Source organism: Herpailurus yagouaroundi, unplaced genomic scaffold (assembly GCF_014898765.1).
Source record: "Herpailurus yagouaroundi ecotype Mexico unplaced genomic scaffold, PumYag 139, whole genome shotgun sequence".
NCBI classification, from domain to species: Eukaryota; Metazoa; Chordata; class Mammalia; order Carnivora; family Felidae; genus Herpailurus; species Herpailurus yagouaroundi.
The window spans coordinates 859914-880622 of record NW_024412394.1 but is presented as its reverse complement, the minus strand read 5'-3'; the positions used below and the strand labels follow the sequence as shown (position 1 = coordinate 880622).

The 20709-nt window shown below is 52.6% G+C and overlaps 2 protein-coding genes and 1 long non-coding RNA gene across 3 annotated transcripts in view; 2 read left to right on the top strand and 1 right to left on the bottom strand.

The window, feature by feature from the left end:
- IP6K3 (inositol hexakisphosphate kinase 3) overlaps positions 1-11587 on the top strand; it is a 22456-nt gene extending 10869 nt beyond the window's left edge. Inside the window, exons 3-6 of the mRNA XM_040473223.1 lie at positions 5487-5696; positions 6839-7018; positions 8017-8192; positions 10108-11587. Coding sequence (XP_040329157.1) covers positions 5487-5696; positions 6839-7018; positions 8017-8192; positions 10108-10575 — 1034 coding nt within the window. The 3' untranslated portion in view covers positions 10576-11587. The remainder of the gene's footprint in view (positions 1-5486; positions 5697-6838; positions 7019-8016; positions 8193-10107) is intronic.
- On the bottom strand, positions 11336-19449 carry LOC121029301 (uncharacterized). Its single transcript, XR_005789667.1, has 3 exons — positions 19294-19449; positions 16271-16322; positions 11336-11919 (listed from the first exon to the last, which is right to left on the bottom strand). It is a non-coding gene; the product is annotated as an uncharacterized LOC121029301 (long non-coding RNA).
- UQCC2 (ubiquinol-cytochrome c reductase complex assembly factor 2) overlaps positions 19168-20709 on the top strand; it is a 14941-nt gene continuing 13399 nt past the window's right edge. The window contains exon 1 of the mRNA XM_040473224.1: positions 19168-19341. Within this exon, the coding sequence (XP_040329158.1) occupies positions 19204-19341 (138 nt within the window). The 5' untranslated portion in view covers positions 19168-19203. The remainder of the gene's footprint in view (positions 19342-20709) is intronic.

The window sequence follows — 20709 nt, the reverse complement described above, 5'->3', positions numbered from 1 at the left end:
AATGATGAAGATACTTGGGAAGGATGGAGCTTATCTATATGGGTGTTTCTCAGAGTGTGACCTGGGATTGACCAACTTTACCAGAATTGCTGGTGTGTGGGTTACAATGCAGATTCCCAGGCTCCATTCCAGACCTGTGAACCAGAACCCCTGGGGTCAGGGTCCAGGAATGTGTATTTAGCGTGTTCCAGACTGAGACTGACTGATAGGGGGTCAATGAGCCCTAGGCATTGCTTCAGCCCCAGCCTGCCAAGACCTTCTGAGAGTCTGAGACAAGACCCACGAGCATCATACGCTAAGAGACAGGGGCGGACGGGTGGTGTGCAGCCTGTGTGGGCCTCCCCTGAGGCCTCTGGGGCCGTAGGCCGGTGTTGCCCATCAGTTGTGGGTCACTGCCCATCTTGTCAGAGCACCCACTGGAATGAATGTCTGTCCTTTTGCAACTAAACTCAACCTAGCAAAGCGGTGGCAGGATCTTGCGTGGGGTGGCCTCCTGCCCACAGCATTTCACGCTTGTTGGACACAGCTCCGAAGCTGAGACAGACTGCCAGGACGGCCACAGGCAAGGCAGGAAAGTGAAGGAGGCTGGTTGGTCTGCAGGACCCCATCCTGATGCTCTGCCTGTGTCCCACGTGTCTACACGTGCCCATTCCTCTGGGCAGGAGAACAATGGCACCACTCTCAGGCACCCTCAGGCACCCTCAGGCACTGGTCTACTGTCCAGACCCCTATTCCACCCTGCCTCCCAGTTCTAGTTGGGCCCATCCCCAGTACTGCCTGCCTTAGGGCCCTGCTGACTTGATAGATTAATTTCAGCCAAGGCATCACAGCTACGTGTATCAATGGCCATAGAGCATGCTTCAGTCTCTGCCTTCCCCTAGGAGATGCTGTTTCCACACAAGTCGGGAGGGGACTGGGTCAGGGAAACACATGACACCCTCCGGCGAGACCACACAGCCCTGCTGAAGGTGAGGCAGAGCTTCCACACTGGGGCGACACCCAAACATGAGGTTTCAATGATGCAGAAACACGGATTCACTCAACAGCCAGAACACAATCCATGAGGTGCCACGGGCCAGGCACCACCTAAGGAAACACACATCTAGGGAGACACAAGAGAAAGGCGCCGAACCAGGACCCTCACACTCTCAGATGCCTGGAACAGGTTGCTGAGGTCCGGTTTTAGATGGGAAACAGTCCCTACAAGGGCCCCCGGGCTGCGCGGGCTTCTTGTTTCACCGGAGAAGAAAAGTGGTGTCAGCTTGGTGTTCACTCAGTAGTTTCCACGTGTTAACTCAATCCTCACGACAACCTTCTGACGGAGCTACTATTATTATCCCCGTTTCACAGGTGAGGAAACTGAGGTACAGAGAGGTGACATGACTTGCCTCAGGCCACACAGCCAGCGAGAGGCAGAGCCAGGATTCAAAGCTCCGAGGTCTGGCTCCCAAGCGTGGGCTCTCGGGCACCCAGGCCCGCTCCACCAGCACGGTCACCCAAGAGATGGGCTCCTCACATGCCAGTGCTCAGGGGCTCATCGAGCCCAACAAAGGAGGGGATGTGACTTGCCCTGATCCGCTCAGCTAGTGACCTTAGATCAGGGAGGCTCGAAGGCCCACAAGGCTGCCACAGGGGGGTCTCCCTTTTTCTCCCCTATGGGAATGGCCCCAGAGAGAGGGGTTGTTTCTCTAGTGGCCACTGCAATGCCATGGAGCACACCCTCTCCCTTCTCACTGCCCCGTGCTGTGGTGGCATCAGGGAGTGTTAGGCAGGGATATCACTCCCAAAGGTAGCCTCCCCATGCCAGGAGCTTGCCTTGACCTCCTGCTGGGCTCCTTGGCCATGACATCTTAGGGGCTGCATCCCTCTGCCTCCCAGTGTACCTGTCAGCTTTGAGTGAGCAAGGACGTACTTCTAGGTCCAGCTGGTTGACGGATGAGCCAGATTCATATTACAGACACCGGCAAATAAATGCTCTCACGAGCTTAAAAATAAATGCATGACAGTATATTCACGGAGGCTGGGGAAGCTGCTTGGCCAAACCGAAATTGCCGAGATGCTCCGGGCATGGCGGTTGGGCCGAAAGCACTCTTGTCTGCCCAGCTGGCAGGGCTGCAGGTTGAGGTGCTTGGGGAGGGCTGGTGAGCAGGCAGGCAGGGCTCCCCTGGCCAGGCAGAGGCGGCAGAGTGCCGGGAGCCCATGGCCCTCTGAGGCCTAGTTCCCACGGACACACAAGGCAAGCTGGAAAGCCAGGCCGGGCCCAAAATGATTCTTGACTACAAACCAATCCAGGCCCCGAGGAGTCTGGATTCCATTGACACACTGCTTCAGTAAAGAGCTGGCATGTTGAGACGGCCAGGCAGCTATCTGCTATGGGTCTCAGGCTTCAGAAGGAAGGTCTGGGCTGAGCTGCAGAGTGATGTGGGAGACGGAGGGAAGGCAGATAGATGGAGACACAGAGCCAGAGGCGTGCAGGAAGCCGGAGCAAGAAGGCACAGACCTGGAGTCTGGCTGTGTAGCTCTGACAACATGAGAAATAGAAATGCCTTTTGGATTTTATTGGTTTTGGGTTCTCTGCACCTCTGCTCGCCTCCATTTATTTAGACCCTCAGATCTGATGAGACCAGACAAGAGCTGGAGCCTACGGAAGCGGATGGAGGTCACATTTCTTGTCCTTCCAGGGAAGCCTCCCGGGGTTGAGGCTCCCCGAGACAGCGGTTTCTTGCAGGCTTGGCACCATAGTCCCACAGATGGGAGAGGCCAGACGGTGAGCTGAACTTTACAAGTCCCCAAAGGGCCCTGCCCTTGGCTGGCACACCATCCAGGGCTCCCCCAGGCAGCCAGGAGACTCCAAGCTCCTCAAGGACAAGCGCCAAGGCCGGTGCTCTCCTTTCTCCACCGTGGAGTGGTGGCTCTGGGGCCTGGTGCTGGTTTCTAGGTCAGCCCTCCTCCCCAGATCATGCATAGAGACCCTCCTGCCTGAGAAAACAGGAATGGAAATGTAAACACCATGTCCTCAGGCTTCTCGGCACTCCCAACCCTCTGTACTGATGACCCTCTCACACATTGGTGGCCTCATGGCTTCTCTGTCTGTTCCCACGGAACAGAATGGCCAAAACAAATGTGATAGGGACACAGCAGGAGTGTCCCTCGTCTACACACAAGTAAACACAGCATGATGACACCGGAGTCTCCCGATGAAGTCCTTGGCTCCGTGGTACAGCTTGTTCCTTCTTCCGTATCCGCACCTGGTGTGGCCTTCTCAGAGCTCCACTGCGCACAAACTGTATGACCTCGGGCAAGTTATTCCAGCTCTCTGGGTCTCGGTGACCACAGGCAAGCACCTTACAGGCTAACTGTCACTCAGTGGAAACAAAGCAAAAGCACGCAATGCTGGCACCTGGCAGAGATTATCACTACGGTAGCTCTTGCCCTGACCTGCATCAGCCCTTGTTCTCACGAGCGGCACAGCTCAGGCGGGCTCCACCGAGAGATGCGTGCCAGTGTGCAGGTAAACTACAAAATGCCAGGTTCAGGTACGGTATTACTAGTAGTATCATCACTAGTTCACAGGACTCAGGGGCCTGAGAGATGCTGAGGCAGAGCAGAATTTTTTTAAAGGAACTGGAAAAAAACTGCATGTCACTGTCAGGCTGCAAAATTAGGGCGCTGGGAATCTGAGATGACAGGACTGGCCCAGAGAGACCGCTGAGCCAGACGCAGATGGCCCTGAAGAGCGACTTGCTGAATTATAGAGCAGCCCTGAAAATGAGCGTCCGCCCTGACCAGCCCGGGCAGGGACGCGAGCAGGGAAATCAGCTGCCTTGAGTGCTGGTTCAGCAGAAATTACCACTTGTGCTGAGAAAGTGACCAAGTGGTCGGGGGAGGAGATGAATACCTGAGAGGACATGATCACATGCAACCCACCTTCTCTCAGTCAGAGTCCCAGCAGAAAATGAGCGGTGTGTTTAAAGGGGTTTAAATGAAGAGAATCTTTAGAGGGACTGCTTGTAAAGGACATGCAGGATTAAGGGAACAACTGGGGGTGACGAGGCACCCAGGGACCAGCACCACTGCAAGGCTGTAACCATCCCTAGACCTGAAGGGCCGAAGTCAGGGAGTGGTGTCACTGACCCAGCAAGAGGAAGGCCACAGAGGGACAGGATGACGCTGCAGCAGGGAGGGCGCCGCTGGGATAAGTACCTCGACCTCTCTCCCGCCCCACCCCATCTCCTGCCAGTGCCAATGTCCTCCACTGGCCAAACCCATGGGAAACGGGGCGGGGGGGGGGAGCAAGGAAGCCACTGGTGCACCCCACAGGGTCAGCCTCTGAGGCACAAGGCAGGTTGGAGACAGGTAGAGAGAAGCTTGGTGGGAGGAGGAGCAAACTGAATACTCATGGCATCAGCTACAGAAGAACAGGGAACTAAGAACTCCAGAGATCCAGTCCTCACAAAACCATTCACATGGCTGTCTCCTGCCACCACCGAGAATAGGGTTCCACCTCCACCAGAACTCTGGCGAGGCTGAGCACCCACTGATACTGAGACCCACGGAGAAAAGACCTGGGCTGTGCCCTCTGAGCAAGAAATCCAAAAGGGGGTGCACACAGAGGCATTGACATACACGCCAGAGCTAACTACCTGACCTGGCCGACGTCGTGGAGGGGAAGCCCAATTAGCACATTTGTTCACTGGGTCTCCTCGCCCTCTTCACTCTCATAAGCAGTGACTGGAGCAGGCTGTCGTGCCTTGATTACAAACACCGATGGTCAGGAGGTACCATAGCTGGAGAAATCCCACCAGTCCTCTGTTTTATATCAAAGAACCATGTTCTGTCAATAATATTCATGTGCTATGTGTATAACTGAAGGAAATGGTGAGCATCAGTGTTAAAGCCAGAGACGGGGCGGGGACAAGGTATAAATGAAGGCAACAGAGAAGCAGAGCCCCCAGAAGGCTGAGGCGAGCTTCCTGGCAGGAGCTGGTCAGACATAGATTAAAGGAAGGGAGAGCAAGGATGATGAAGGAGGCAAAGGGGAGGCACGGGATGGGCCCCAACTTCCCGCAAAGCCACCCTGGGAGAGGGGGCCCTCTTTGCAGAGGACCGGCTCTGATGACCCAAAGTTGGGCCCCTCTGGAAGAGCGGTATTGTCACTGGGAAGGTGCCACTGTGCACAGAGGAACCAGAAGGCGAGAACAAAATGTACAGGACCGGCTTTGCGAGCATGAAAGGACAGAGAGATGCAATAAAGCAGAGGCTGTGCCCAGATCAGCCCAAGGCTATTTTTTTGCAGGCTCCATGGCCCTGGGCTCATTCTGGAACAGTCCCCATAGCTCTTCCTTGAGAGGAGAGTTAGGGAAGTGGAGAGGTCGATCAGTGCCATTAGAACTACAATTCAAAAGGATGTCACCCCTTGTCACGCGTCCACCAGGTAAATTCCATCTGGTTTTCCCCTCCTCTCCCTCCCCCCGTGTGCTCTGCAGGCACCATCACGGTGCATCTCCGAAAAGACAGCCGAGGCCATCTCAGCCTGGTAGCGAACCCACTGAAGGAGAACCGGGGGCCCTTCAAGGTCTCCACGGAGTCGGCGGCAGTGGCAATATGGCAGACTCTCCAGCAGACCACCAGCGGCAGCGGTGGCGCCCACACCCTCGCCCAGTGGCAGCACACTCAGCTGGCACACTCACTCGAGAGGTGAGGGCCACTTGGCAGGATGACAGAAACCCACAGGGGATCAGCACCGCTCCCACCTGGGCCAAGCCTAGCAGCTCCCCAATGGGGCCAAGAAAGTGAGAAATTCAGATGAAGGCTCCATGTAGAAACACCAATGTGACCAAAGAAACGAAAGGACTTCCGTTCATGCCATTTTAGAGGGAGGACTCCGATGCCTTTCTCTCAGCAGCTGCCGCACATGCAGAGTCCTGCACAGAGCAGGCATTTAGTACACACTTGTTTAATTACAAACCTGTTTCACTGAGACCATGAAGTGTCTCTGGTGGGGGGAGGGGGTGGAATGCAAAGACCCAGAACAGTTGACATGAAGGAAAAGTGGCTAATGGCAGTCAGAAATCACCTTTCCTTAAGGGCCAGGAAGGGACGAGGAGAGAGATCAACACAGCCACCCTGCGGGACCTAGGAGACGCAGGCAGCTCAGGGCACCCGAGGTCCTGGAGAGGTCTCCAGAACCTCTGATACTGTTAGCTGACCTTTCTCAGATGGAAAGCACCCCTGGGGACTTATAAACCATTTACGGGGAAACAAAAGGGAGCTAATACAATGAAAATACCTCCCTTCCCCAAGGAGCACAGCGGATGTAATTAAGCCTCTTGGCTCAGCATCAGGAAGCGGGTACACATTATCTCCGTTTCACAGATGGGGAAGCCAAGGTGCACAGGACAGGAGAGAGGGTGGACCAAGGATCCCTGATTCCCACCCCTGTTGGCATTTTGAGGTCTCGAGGAAATAACAACACGGCACACAAACAGCCTAAACCCCGAGACTTCTGATTCCAGGCAGGGTCGCCGCCCCCGTGCTATGTTGCCTCAATAGTGCGAGAGTAATCCAGATCACTTACAAGTTAACTGAAACCACCACAGCCCTCTGATGAGGTGACACGCTCTAATGAATTATTCTGGGGTTTAGAGGGACCCCCTGCCAGGGCGGCAAGGTGGCCTGATCTGGTGCCCAGGGCCTGAATGCGGCAGGAGGGACTCTCTGAGGCCCCGCAGGCTTCCTGGAGAGTAACCAGAGACAGTGCACTTCAGCGTCCAGCCCAGGAGAGCCCAGTCACAGGGACAGGCACCGGTGCCCTGACTGTCGTGTGCTTCCCTCGCCCACAGCTCAGCCACGTCACTCCTGAGGTCAGAGTTCCACCTCAACGCCCACGTGTCCTCGCTGGTGGAAGATGCTAATGGAAACCAGGCCGAGAGGAGGAGCTTTAACCCGTGGGGTCTGCAGTGCCACCTGGCCCACCTGACCCGCCTGTGCACTGAGTACCCGGAGAACCAGCTGCATCGTATCCTTGCCCGCACTCCCTGCCCCCTAGTGGGGTGGGGGTGGGGATTAAGAACAGCCATGCCAACGGAGGTGGGAGGCCAGGGGAGGGGTGGGTGGAGAGACAGAGACTGACACGTGAGGGAGACTTTGAGGCACAAGCCCTCAAGCCTAGGACCTAGAAGAAATCTCATCTCTCCAAAAAAAAATCAGAGCGGATGGGGAAGTCAGACTGGGACCTGGTCAGGCCGCTGCCTCTGCCACCCAGGGAAGCAAGGACAGGCTGCGCCAGGGGTCTCTGGGGGCAGACAGGAATGATGACTGCCACGCCGGGTGGGGGCGGCACACCCCATCCCCTCTTCTATCCCTCCAAATCCTCCCTGCAGATGTCTTCCTGTGGAGCTGATGGCGTGAGGGGGTGTGGCTCCCCCCTTAGGGAAGTGCCCCTAAGTGGACTCTTAGAGGAGTCACTCCCCCCTCATCCTCAGGCTGCCATGTTCTCAGCGAGCACATTTAGGTTTGCAATGCCCCTTTGTCAGCGCCGGGCTCCTTCCTGCAAACGAGTGACTGGTTTCACAGTGTTTACTAAGACACATCTGCAACCCTAATCCCTAAGAAGCTTTTGCAGGATAATTACTCCGCTGAAATTAATATTCCTGCAACTCATCTCCAAAGCTAACATCAACCCACTTCTCCCAAAAGGTATTGGCCCATTCAGTGACTTGAGGTTTTAGCCTTATGATTTTCTGCCATAAAATGTAAATTGGGCATGGCCTGCCAGGGATTTCACGCCCGCATTTAAATTTCAACCTCAGAGCAAAAAGGAAAAGGAAAAGCAGCTCACAGGCTCATAAACTCCCCCTAAGTAAATGGACTTATTAAAGCAGCCTGCAAAACTAATACCTTGAATTCTTAAGAGGGACGCCGGACTTGTCTGTAAGGAGAGAAGGGAGAGAAGGACTGGCACTCAGGGTGGGGGCCTTCACGTCCTCGGAGCCTTCCTGAACTTGGCGTGACCAGGGTTTCTGTTGCTGGAAAACGTCGTGTCACAGTACAAGTACCCCTGTATCCTTGACCTGAAGATGGGGACCCGGCAGCACGGGGACGATGTGTCCGAGGAGAAGAAGGCCCGTCACATGAGGAAGTGTGCTCAGAGCACATCAGCCTGCCTGGGCGTCCGCATCTGCGGCATGCAGGTAGGTGGCAGAGGGCCCGCTGGAGGGCGGGGCGTCCTGGCACGTCCACTGTGGGGCAAGGGTGTCTCCCAACTGCCACCACAGCCCACGGAGCCCTTCGCTTGGGAAGCAACACAGGAGGCAGTCGGGCACAGCCCTTCCGCCCCGGAAATGCGTATCCCGGTCTGTGACACGCTGGGATTTTTTTTTTTAAGAGACCCTTTCAGGATAGTGGTGTCAAAAATCCACCATTTTTTAAACTCGGTCTCAGGGTCTCTGGCAGCTGAACTTCCCGGCGGCCACGTGGGTCCTGCCCACAGTGAGAGCAGACCTTTGACCGCAGCGTGTGAGCAGGGGCTGAGGAAAGAGCTGAAAAGGAGCCTCTCCACTCACTCGGCGCACTCCGCTTCCTCAATTACTTGAATGATAAAGTCAAACCTCTCCTTCTCAGGGGCTGTTGAGGCACTCTGCTCTTTGAATTCTTATTAGCCATTCCTTCTTCCTCCTCCACCTTTTCTGCTTTTCGCTGCCTGTTCTGGTTAGTGAAGTGGGAAGGTGGTAACCTGCTCAGTGGAGGCAAAGGAACGGTTAATTTTTTTATTGCCCAGACTCTACCCTGTTTTTTGCAGCTCTGATGTGGCTTGTGGCAGAGGGGCTGCGGAACGGGAAGAAATAAACTTTCCCCACGCGTTCACTCTTACAGTCTATCTCCTCAAAGCAAAACCAGACACCGATTTGACGGTACACGTTCAAGCTTTCCTTAATTGAAACTGCCACCCCTTGAAGCTGGAAGTTGAGTCTATAAATTTGTTGCACAGATGTCCCTTGGGAGGCTTGGAATGCAGTCCTCAGGAGAATGCAGTGTGATGATTTGGGGTGTAAATGGAATCTCTCTCTGGACCTCAAATCTTCTGAAATTGATCTGATTTATTTAGACAGTGACACCCGTCATGTATTTATGACGGCTAATTTAGCAGCCGATCTCCAGCCCTCCAAAGCAAGTCTATCATATCTTTCTGATTTTTTCCCACACTGGTAGAAACATATCACATAATCTGAAGGCAGGAAAGACCTGAGAAACTGTCTTGGCCAGGTATGGGCTGCCCTTCCCAGGTGAGCCAGGGAAAGGTGTGCCAAGTCATGGCCATGCCAGCCACTGGCCTCGGTACAGCCTCTGCCATCTGAATGAAATGGGAGCGGTTGCCACTGTCCCCCCATCAGCATCTCCTCCATCTGCTCCCTTCCTGTGGCCAAGACATGACAGGGGAGGGGAGAAGAGCTGGTGCCAAGGAGGACCCACCAGCCCCACAGAGCTGCTGTGAACTGCCCCCCACCCACCCAGTCCAGACTCCCCTCAGCTGCACTGGCTGATCCATACCTGATCGAGCCCATCTTTTTATCTTTTTCTCTTCAGTCACCCTGCTCTACCCCAAGAGCTCTGACTATTTCCTTAGAATCTGCAGAGAAAGGACTTTATAAACTTCATTGGGGAAAATTGAATCTAGTTGGCTTTCCAAGGCCATTGGCTGTGATTTCAGATTCCTGCTAAAGCTTACTAGCTTGGGTCTGCTAATATTTGAATTGAAGAGGGCCAGAAGCCAGGGTTTAAATCATGATTTGGAGGATGACATTGGAAATTCACAAGAAAGGCAATCCAAAGCTTTTCCTCATGGGTGGAGGGTCACCTCTGTGGGCTGAAGGATCTTCACACCTTGGATTCCTATTAAAGGCCTGCACAGAAAGCATTTTAAAATGTGAAAGTTCCACTGGTGCTTGATGAAAGATCATCCTTCCATTCATTTCAGCCACTCTTGCCCTGCATCTCCCGGAAATCTGTTTATATATCACGTTAGCTTGTAACACTGCAACCATAGCAGGGACAATATTTTTTTTAAGTTGGCAATTCTTCACATTTTCTTTCTCTTTTTATTGGAAGGTTTATCAAATTGATAAGAAGCACTTTCTCTGCAGAGACAAGTATTATGGAAGAAAACTCTCTGTTGAGGGGTTCAGACAAGCCCTCCATCAGTTCCTGCATGATGGAACCCGCCTCCGGACAGAGCTCCTGGAACCCATCCAGCGCCAGCTTCGGGCCCTCCTCTCGGTCATTCGAAACCAGAGCTCGTACCGGTTCTACTCCAGCTCTCTCCTCATCATCTATGATGGGCAGGAGCTGCCAGAAAGGACCTCAGAGGGCCTGCATCCTCCGGAGGCTCCGCAGCCGGACCACGGCAGCTCTTCTGGAAGCCTCTCCAAAGTTGACATCCGGATGATCGACTTTGCTCACACAACATACAAAGGCTCCTGGAATGAGCATACCACTTATGATGGACCAGATCCAGGCTATATTTTTGGCCTGGAAAACCTCATCCAGATCCTGCAGGATATTCAAGAGGGAGAATGAGGCTTGTTGCGCCTATCCAGATTTTTCTGGAGCGCAGATATCAAAAGGGACCTATTGGCAGCCGGGGTACTCTAGACACTGTTAGAGGTCTTTGTAATCATTATATCCATGTTTGAAAGCCATATGTGGCATATTAATGGCTGCTAAAGAAACCAGCTCTGGAGATAATTCCATGTACTCTGGCATCTTATGCTAATGCTGGTCGTCAGAGGCTGGACACGCAGTGTGAAATGGCACCATTTTAGAGTATACTGGAAGGCTGCAGCTTGAGTGAGAAGCCAGCATTACAGTGAGATTCTGGAGAATTCGCATTTAAAAATGCTTTTTGTTGTCATGCCGAAGTCTTGGCAAGCTGTGAGGCAAAAAACTCTACTTGAAGAAGAGTCGAAGAGGGAGTTCCTGAGTGTATGTATGGCTTGTCTGCTCGCATGGGCTGCCCACTCCAAGGGCAGATACAACATTATAATGAATGACTGTCTCTTACCTTCTTAAGAGGCATTCTCTGTGGGGCAGGAAGAAGTGGGACAGATCTGCCCATCTCACCACCTTCCTGCCCAGGGTCTGAATGGACAAGGTCAATCCAGATACAGCCCAGGCAAATCAAGACCCCACGTTCTCCATTGTTTCCCGTGGAGATGAGGGTCTCTTTCTAGACTTCCGGGTACCTTTTGGAAGTGATGACTCTGCCACAAAATGGCTCCAACCATGAAATGCAGCTTCCAGGTGGGGGTGGATTGCACAAAAGAATGAGCCACTGATGTTACATTACACTCCCCGCTTTCTATTTATTTATTTTGGGGGTGGGGTGGGGGAGTCAGAAGAGAGAAGCCTGGAAGGCCAAAGAAACCAGGCGCAATGTTTACAAGACTGGTGGACAAGTGTAAATACGGAACAAAGAGCAAACAGTTCTAATTAATTCCTTCTTCTGCAGTGTGGAAACCTATTACAATGCCCTTGAGTCGAGCACTAAGATACGTTACCCAATTAGGGAAATAAATTTGTTAATAAAATTGCTGAGGTCACCAGTGATTATTTGGTGCGCCTTATTACCCTTTCTGTTTGTTTATTCTGATCATCACAGTGCACGAAAGTTCCAATTTATGGCTGACTAGAGTATACAGCAAGAACAGTTCACCGATTTCCTGCAATCCTTTGGGGATCCGTGGGTGGGAAATGGTGGCTAATACAATATTTCCATGCATCTACAAGGCAGGTAGCAGGCCTGGGAAGTAGGTGGTCCTTTTATCTGAACTTTAGACAATGCAGAGTTAAATAATTTCTGTATTCTCATGGCTAATTACCATCAACTTTCCAAAATCCACATTTAGAGAAGGAAAGAGTGGCCTGGATAAAAAAACAAAAACATTGTTTAATTTTAGGATACATTAGATAGATTTCAAAGCAAGTTAACTTCCCTAATTAGGTTTGGCTGAGGTAACGATGTGTTAACTTGCATGCTTTGCACCCATGGTGGGAGAACTGAGTCCAAGTATGTTGGGTGGCAAAAGGAAGTCAGCCGAAAACTAAATATTTGCTAGTGACAAAATGGAGCCCTAAATGCTGCTTTTTCTAGGCCACTTCCTTGCTTGAAAATCTGGTTCACCAAGTCCAAAGCTCCCTGCCTTCGCTTCTGATTCCTGCCCCTGTTCTCAGCCCTGGGTCCTGTGGGACCTGCCTGAGGATGAGGGGGATGATCAGCTAGAATACAAGTCTTTTAGGGCTGGCCACGCATGTCACTAACTGTGCTGCCATCGCTGTGCTCGCTCCTGCCCACGTGACCCTTCTTCCCTTTAGTCACTCCTTTATCTGACAGTACCCTTCATATGAGGACTTCTTCCTCCTCCACCAATCACTCAAGCCCCAGCCCAAATCCCCACCTGCCCCTGAAGATGTCACCAACAAAAGCGCAGTTTGTCGCAAGGGGCAAAGTTGGCTAGTGGTTTTAGACTGTGCATCCTAGACCACGGGGCTCACGGGGGTCGCTGCTGTCTGAAATGTATATGAGGCTTTGCTGACCCAGCTGAATGAGTCAACCCAAGCACCGTAAACCCGGACAGAAGGAGAAGAACAGAGAGGCACGGAAAGTAGAGAAGATGGCGGCCATGTATGTATTTGATCTCCAATGGGAGTTTACTTTAAAATGGCAAGAGGGGTGAGGGAGCCCTGAATATCTAGTAACCAGCAAGGGTACACCGACCTGAGAAGCTGTCCATCTTTTTTGCTAAGCACTGGGGAAGATCCAGCTCTTGGGAGCATAGATTCTAGTTGAGGGGGCAAGAATAAGACACATGAACTGATGACAAACTGCATAAGACAGTACCCAATGATACAGAGGATTCATCTGTGTGGTGCAGATGATCAATCCTAAGAGTTGAAGAGGTCGGCTGACAGACAACACACATCATAGAAACTGTCGGAGGAGGTGAGACTTCATCTGGGCGCTCAAGGGTGACAAGAACAGGGAAGGAGTTGGCTGAGTGGAGGCAAGGAAAAGTCCAGCATGCTCACGAGTCTGCCAAACCATCCAGAATGGGGATTTTGTGGTTGGGAGTAGTACAATGAAGAGTAGAGAAGTGGAGTGAGCCCAGATGGTAGAGACACTTGAAAATCTGGCTGAGTAGCTCATTCGTTTGTGATTTCATTAATCTGTCCTTCCTTCCTTCCATTCATCCATCCAACAAATACTTTCTGAGTGCCTGGTACATACAGCACAGTGCCAGGGCCGATGTAGAAAACAAGGAAGTGTGAGGATCATGTCGTTATCCTTAAGAACCTTATGACTTCATAAGAAAGTGAAGCCTCTCATATGAAAATACCATGGCGGCTTCGACAAGGCATGGGAGCCGTTTGCTCAGCCATACAGAGTGCTACCCAGGAGAGGAGAGGCAGTTAGGGCTCACTGCCATGTGGGGTGATCATGGAGGTGTTTGAGCCGTGCCTTGAAAGGGAGGCAAGTCTGAGAGGTGATTAAGAAGGCAGGTATTATCGGTGAGCGTGGGAATAGGAATCGAGGGTTTTGCTCAGGGAACAGCAGCGGAGGGTGTGGGCCATAGGGGCTGATGTGAAGAGGTACCAAGAGAGATAAAGACAGACCTGGAGAAAGCCCAGCACTTGAGGACTGAGAAGGACCTCCCAACCTTCCACCTCTATTGCTCCCTCTTGGCAGGAAGCCCAGAAGGGCCTCCTGGCTGGCTTCCCTTTCCCGGCGCTGGGGAGCGCTCTTCTCCCTTGAACTGAGAAACATACAGGGATTAGTCAGGGTGGGTTAACCGTTATAACAAACGCTCCCCAATAACAGGAGCTTCGTAGTACAATCAGGTTTGGTCAGCAGAGAGCCTCCGCTCCACACAGTCATCCAGGGACCTTTCATCTTGTGACACCACCACCTTCAATCAGCCTCAAGGACTAAGAGTGAGACAGCACAGAGAAGGCACGCACACATTCCGTAGGCAAGAACCAGCCATGCATGGGCCCTGCCCAGATGCCAGCAGGCTGAGATGTAGTTTGTGTGCCTGAAAACGGGTTTGACGAGACCCCGGTCAGTCTCTATTATAACCTCCAGGATCCTCGTGTCAAATTGATACCTGATTTAAGGAGGGAGAAAGAAAGACACAAAGAGCACATAAGGGGGAACAGGGGGCAACAGGGGCCTGGCAGTGCCAGAGCTGCGGGCCCTGAGCAGATCCTTCCCCTGGCCATGTCCTCATACAGTGAGGGTGAGCCCAGAGCGCTGGTGGACCTGGTTCACGTCTCCCTACCTCAGCTGCCTCATCTGCCCCCAGGAGCTCTCACTGGGTCCTCGAGACAGGTGATGCAGAGGAATAACCTTCTCCTGACCTCCCCACCAAGGGGGAACAAGGGCAGCCTGGGAGCCAGTCACCCAGCCCTGCCTCCTCCCTCTGTCGTCGTGGTGTGATTGAAGAAGAAGCGACAGAGTGTTATTACAGCTTTTCCATGACGCAATGTCATCAGGAAGCCCTGGGCCTCTGGACAGCACCCTGGCAGTCCCATCGCTCTTCCCAGCTGCCTGGAGCCTTGTAGCCCATGCTGGAAACCGCAGGAAGCGGTCTAATAAAACAAATGGCCAGGCAAGGCCACTCATCAGCAGCTCTTCAAAATGATCTAAACTTCTGACTTTTGATTTAAATCTGCAGCCACTGTGGCCAAAAACAGAAAACAGAAGATGAGGGAAGGAACTGAAAGGAAGGTGTGGGTGCCAAGAACTGGAGGGGAGGGAGGCAGGAAGGGGGAAGCAGCTCTGGGACAATACCAAGTTGAGCACCAGCCAGGCCGGGCTGACTTGTGGCCAGGTTGGGTCCTTTTCATTAGGCATCGCTCAGAACTTCCCTCTTCTGTTCCTAGGCTGCCCTGGAAAGGGACAGGAAGTTTGAGGGCTAATCCGAATCCAGAAATCGATCTGCTCCTGATTTGCCCTTCACCCTTCTCCTTCAGACCTCTCAAGAGAAGAATCTTACAGGGGCGTCAGGTGGGGCCTGGCAGGCCAGGGGACCCGGGTCTGTACTCTAATGCCGTCTGTTCTCTTCAGATCGTTCACTGAGAGATGACTGTACCGCCAGGGCCTGCTGTCGAAGAGTGACTAGTGTTTTGCGGGGGCCAAGAGTGGCAGGGCCACTCCTTGAACTGGGGGCCAGGGAGGACCTCTCTGAGGTGACATCCACTAGAGCAGAGTGAAGGGAGGGAGGCAGGGCCCAGGGCAGAGGACAGACGTCTCCACAGAGCGGAGGGGCTCTAGGTATGCTGGGCTGTGATTTAGGACCCCACCGAGGCCTACCCCAGCACATCTCAAACACCCGCCGATCTTGGTAAACAGCTCACTTCCGAAAAAGGGCCGCAATCTACTGCCAGCCCGACCCTCCCCGGGCTCACCTCTATGCAGGGGCATTAAGTGACTAACTTCTCCCAGGCAAATCCAGACCCACTTTTGGTGGTAACATATCTGCATATTGCAGCCAATCATTTTCTCTGGTTGAATAAGTTGAAGGAAGAAAAATCAGGCGATCATGCCCCACAATACAGCTAAGTATTTAATTCGTGTTTAATGTTTACATTATTAACACCGGCATTACAAAACGATATTTTTACTTTCAAGCGATTTAAATCTGCAATTCGGTGTCTCAATTACTGGGATCATTATAACCTGAAAAACTGAAGCAACGCTCACTCCCTCCTCTCCTCCCCCTGTGGTGCCGGTTTCTATAAGGAGCAACCGGGACTCCATGGAGCCCAAATACCCATTCCAAATGGATCAGGAGGCACAGCCCTGGTAGAGGTTTTCAAGAAGCCAGGGGAGGTCGCATTGAGTGTGGAGTGAGTGACAGCCGGCAGGTGGGTGTTAAAATGGTCATCAACTCTCCGAGGACTGGCACTAACCAAGTCACATTCCAGGCGGTTGCCTATTAATGTGTCCAGAATGGCGCTGGGTGACTGACAAGCCAATGAGCTCAGACTCTGGCTCCAGCCACCCACAGGCATGAGAAGGTGGAGGGCACAGGTAAAACAAGACTGGAGAGGACCCGAGCCCCTTGGGAAACTACAGTGTGTCCTGAACCACACCACACATGCAGTTCACGGTAACACTGCAGAGAGGCCGGAAGGGGCATCCTGATGGAGGGGGTGAGGGCGGGGGCTCTGGAAGCCACTCAGCTGGGGTGCAAGTCCAGGTTTTGCCACTTACCAGCTAGTGACCTTGGCAAGTCCTCATCCTCTCTGTACCTCAGTCTCCACCTCTGTAAAATGGGGACAATGGTGGTACTTCTGAGCGCCATTATGAGGACAAAATAGCCAGTATTGTGTAAGGCATTTGCTGTGTGCCTGACACACAGCAAATACTCAGTGAGTGTTACTTTACCACTTTAATTCCCATTTTTTAAAGAACTGAAGCTCAGAGAGATTAAATAACCCACCCAAGGTTGGCTGCTCCAAAGACCTCTGCTGCTCCTGTGCCTGGAAGCCACTCCTGCCCCTCGTGTGACGCCGGTCTCTCTCAAATACAGGCTCCTCCAGACCACCCAGACCCCACCCCTGCCCCAATCGCTGTGGACCCAGCACCCTGCCTCGAATCTCTCCCTAGCACTTACTGTATATGAAATTATCTTGTTCCTTTATTAAATGACTTAACACATTTAAAAGCACTATTTTCATCGTTATAGGACATGTGTTCGGTTTGTTGCCCATCTCGTCTGACTTAAATGTAAAACCCACAGATCCGGAGGGGAGAATGGAGGAAGGCGGAAGCAGCTTTGGGACGATACCAAGCTGAGCGTCAGCCAGGCTGTGCCCTCGCCCGTCTTGTGCACCATGGGGAAGGAACTCAGGACTGGCTTCATGGCTGTGTGAGCTGTGCAGTCACACAGGGCCCTGCACTCCGAAGAGCCCCACACTTGGTTTAATGCTCTGCTGTTATGGTCTTACAATTCTTAATAATATTTTAACAAGGAACTTTACATTTTCATTTGGCAATGGTCCCCCACAAATCGTGTAGACAGTCCTGAATGAATGAATGAATGAATGAATGAACAAGCCCACATTCCAACCCAGGTCTATAAGACTCCGAGGCCTCACTACTGAACCAAGCCCAACAAGATTCCAGTGGGGGTAAGAGAGGTGGGCAGAGCAGTCTGAACCAGGGGCAACCACAGTCTGCCTAGAAGACATTGTGATGGGGAAGGGAGAGCCTTAGAAGCAGACATTGGTTTGAGTTTCCTAGATGTCTAGTTGTTCTCAATCTCTCATTCCACTTGCGCCTCAAGTGGGGTGAAAACCCTTTAATGCCACCTAATGCTACTCTTCCTCTCACTGAATGAAACAGGGACCTCAGACCCTGCCTCCTAGGACACTGTCAGCCAGCCATGTGCTCTTCGAAGCCACAGCTGTGGTCAGGCCTCAGGCAGAATGACAAGGCCTCTGGGCACCCAGCACAGCCCTAGGCGCCTGGAACTTGACAGTAAACAGATACAATCCTCGACCTTTTAGGCCTGGGGTCGGCCATCAAAACTATGTGGCTATAAATACAGCTGATGATGAGAGCAGGGAGGTACTGTTGGACCGGGAACGAGGTGAGGGTGCCCCTGAAAGCCTCATTTTTCCACTCCTCCTGAGCTCTTCTAATCTCAGGTAGGCACCCCCTGAACTCACTTACCTCAAGTGAGCATTGCACACCCCAGGTCCCCAGTGGTCCTCGTTCAATAGGTCTTTACTCTTAAGGCCTTCAGAACAGTTCAAAGCTGATCCTTGCTAAAATCATTCATTGATCTTTCCTCAATTAAACCCCTCCCTCCTCTTCTCTCTCCCATTTCTGCCCCAGGCCTGGCTCTTACTGCTCACATCCCTCCATTCCCACTTATCCAAATTCTAACCAGCCTTCAAGGTCCAGCCCAAATGCCATCTCCTTCAGAAGCCATCTCCGATCTTTCTCCCCTCACTCCCCCGAACAGCTAGAAGTAGTATTTCTTTCTCCAAACTCCCCAGCATCCTCTAACATTTCAAGTAAGGCCCTCGTGACTTTGAACTTTGGGTTGCGTATTCACTACTCCACATTCTACTCCTTGAAGGCAAGAGTCTCCTGGGTTCACCTTTACAAAGTGGGCAGGTAAGAAGAAAGAGGTTCGGAGAAGCTGAGTGTTGTAAGCAGAGGATGGTCTTGGCTAAATGCCAGGACAGTGAAGCTACAGAGCAGGGCTGAGGATTTCTTAAGGAAACTGGTGGGGTTATCTTGGGAAGAAAAATGATGGGCGCACCTGGGTTGCTCAGTCGGTTGAGCGACCGACTGACTCTTGATTTCAGCTCAGGTCATGATCCCAGGGTCCATGGACGGAGCCCCTTGTCGGGCTCGGCGCTGAGCATAAAGCCTGCTTGGGATTCACTTTCTCTCTCCCTCTCTCCCTCTCCCCTGCTCACGCTCTCTCTTAAAAAAAAGAAAAACGAAAAGAAAAGGAAAAAATGATGACATCCCACATGATGTTGCAGCTGGAGATGTAAAAGACTGGGTAAAACAAGTTTCCGAGGCTGAATCAACCCAGCTGACTTCACTCAAGCTGGGAAATCTGTGCCTCCCATGGAAAAGTGCCTGGTGTGGGCAGGGGGGCGCTATGAAGGGATACTAATATGGCTGGGACAGAGGAACAAAAGCTAAGGAGCAGTAGCAAGTGGTAGTGACAGGTACAGGGGCTGTGGGAAGAGAGAAGGGGAGGCGAACAACTTGTGCCTGCTACATGATTAAATTCAAACACATCTTCATCGAATAACAACCCGTATTTACATGCAAATGTATTCGTTTATGCAAATTAGCAGAGGTCTCAGAGGAAGTTTTTTAGTCTGGCTCTTGTGCAGTCATTGAAAAAGAGAAGCAAACCTGTCCCTGGGGTACTCCGCCTCTGACTTGCCCCTGGGAGCTGGGCCGGCTCCAGGAGGAGGAAGGCTGAATTAGCTCCGCGAGCAGAGACAGGAGAGCAGCGCCCCCATCCGGAGAGCGCCAGGGCGCCCGCGAAGTCGCGCATGCTCGTTCCTCCCACCCACCCTATCTCCTCGGGAAGCCGGAGAGCCTAAGTGCGCAAGCGCCACCGGCCGCTCCAACTCCTCCCATGAGGGCGGGGACAAGCGGGGCCCAAAATGGCGGCCAGCCGCTACCGCCGCTTCCTTAAGCTCTGTGAGGAATGGCCAGTGGACGAGACCAAACGGGGCCGGGACTTGGGCGCTTACCTGCGGCAGCGGGTGGCACAGGCCTTTCGGGAGGGAGAGAACACCCAGGTGACCGGACTGTGGGGTCCTCCTGCAGCGGGGAGGCGGTTGGGGCGATGGGAGGAAAGGACGAGGCAGGGACGGGGCCAACGAGCGGCTTGCCGAGGTGTTCACGCATGCGCGCGCCTTCCCACCCCGGTCGCACGTGCGCGCGGACCCTCCTGTACCCCCGGGAACTGCAGAGAGCGACGACCCAGCCTTTTATTCAATGCTCTCATCTGGCTGCACTTTGGAGTGACTGAAAAAGCTTTTTAAAAATCTAAATGCTCAGGACCATCCTGAATCAGAACCACTGGGGGTGGGGCCTTGGCCTCAGTATTTTTTAAAGTTCTCCAGATGATTCAAGGTGCAGCCAGGGTTGAGACACACAGCAGCAGTCGTAGACAGTGACAGTCGCAGGCTTATAGCTCCCCCGACACGGTGCTGGTACCTCGCAGTGTTGTGCACTGACGTTGAGCTGAACCTCCGGGACCTCTGTAGGGCCTGAGCTAAGCCTTTGTGTGCTACCTGGGCCCCTGTTAGCCCGTGCAGCAGGTTTGGGACCTCAACCCATGCCCCTGTGTGTAAGTAGTAGACCTGATTCTTGCTATCCTCCAGGTTGGTGTGACGGCAGCTCTGGGACTCATTCATAAAACACATCTTCGTTGAGCATCCACCATGTGCTGGGTGCTGGGGAGACGGATGAGGTCCACTCTGCATCTCAGCGTGAAATTTAAGCTTAAATTCTAGTTCGGGACACAATAAGGAAGTAGACCTATGTAAAGTAGTCCAGATCAGTACTATGCTGGGTGTAAAACAGTAGCATGAGAAAGGGGTACTATTAGCTATGGTAGAGGAGGACTTGCTCAGGACGTGACACATAGATGAGACATAAGGGAAGATGAGCTGAACTGATACTAGGTGGGAAGGGGCATGCCAGGCAAAGGTCCTAGGCAGGAAACAGATTGATGTGTTAGGGAGCCGAAAGAAAGCCAGAGTGGCCGAAGAGTGAGTGGGAAGGAGTTTGCTAAGAGTTGAGGTCAGAGGAGGACAGGAGCCAGGCACAGTAGGGTCTTAAAGGCACTGGCTAGGAGTTGGATTTTCTCATAAGGCCAGTGAGAAGCCATTGGCAAAGTTTGTGGAGACTGAGTGTCCTAATTTAGTTGTTTTAAAAGATCATTCTGGTTGTGTGTGGTGAATGAATTATAGGGGGCAAGGATAGAAACAAGGAGGCCAGGGGTGCCTGGGTGGCTCAGCCAGTTAAGCGTCCAACTTCGGCTCAGGTCATGATCTCACGGTTGGTGAGTTCGGGCCCCCGAATCGGGCTCTGTGCTGACAGCTCAGAGCCTGGAACCTGTTTCAGATTCTGTGTCCCTCTCTTGATCTGCCCCTCCCCCA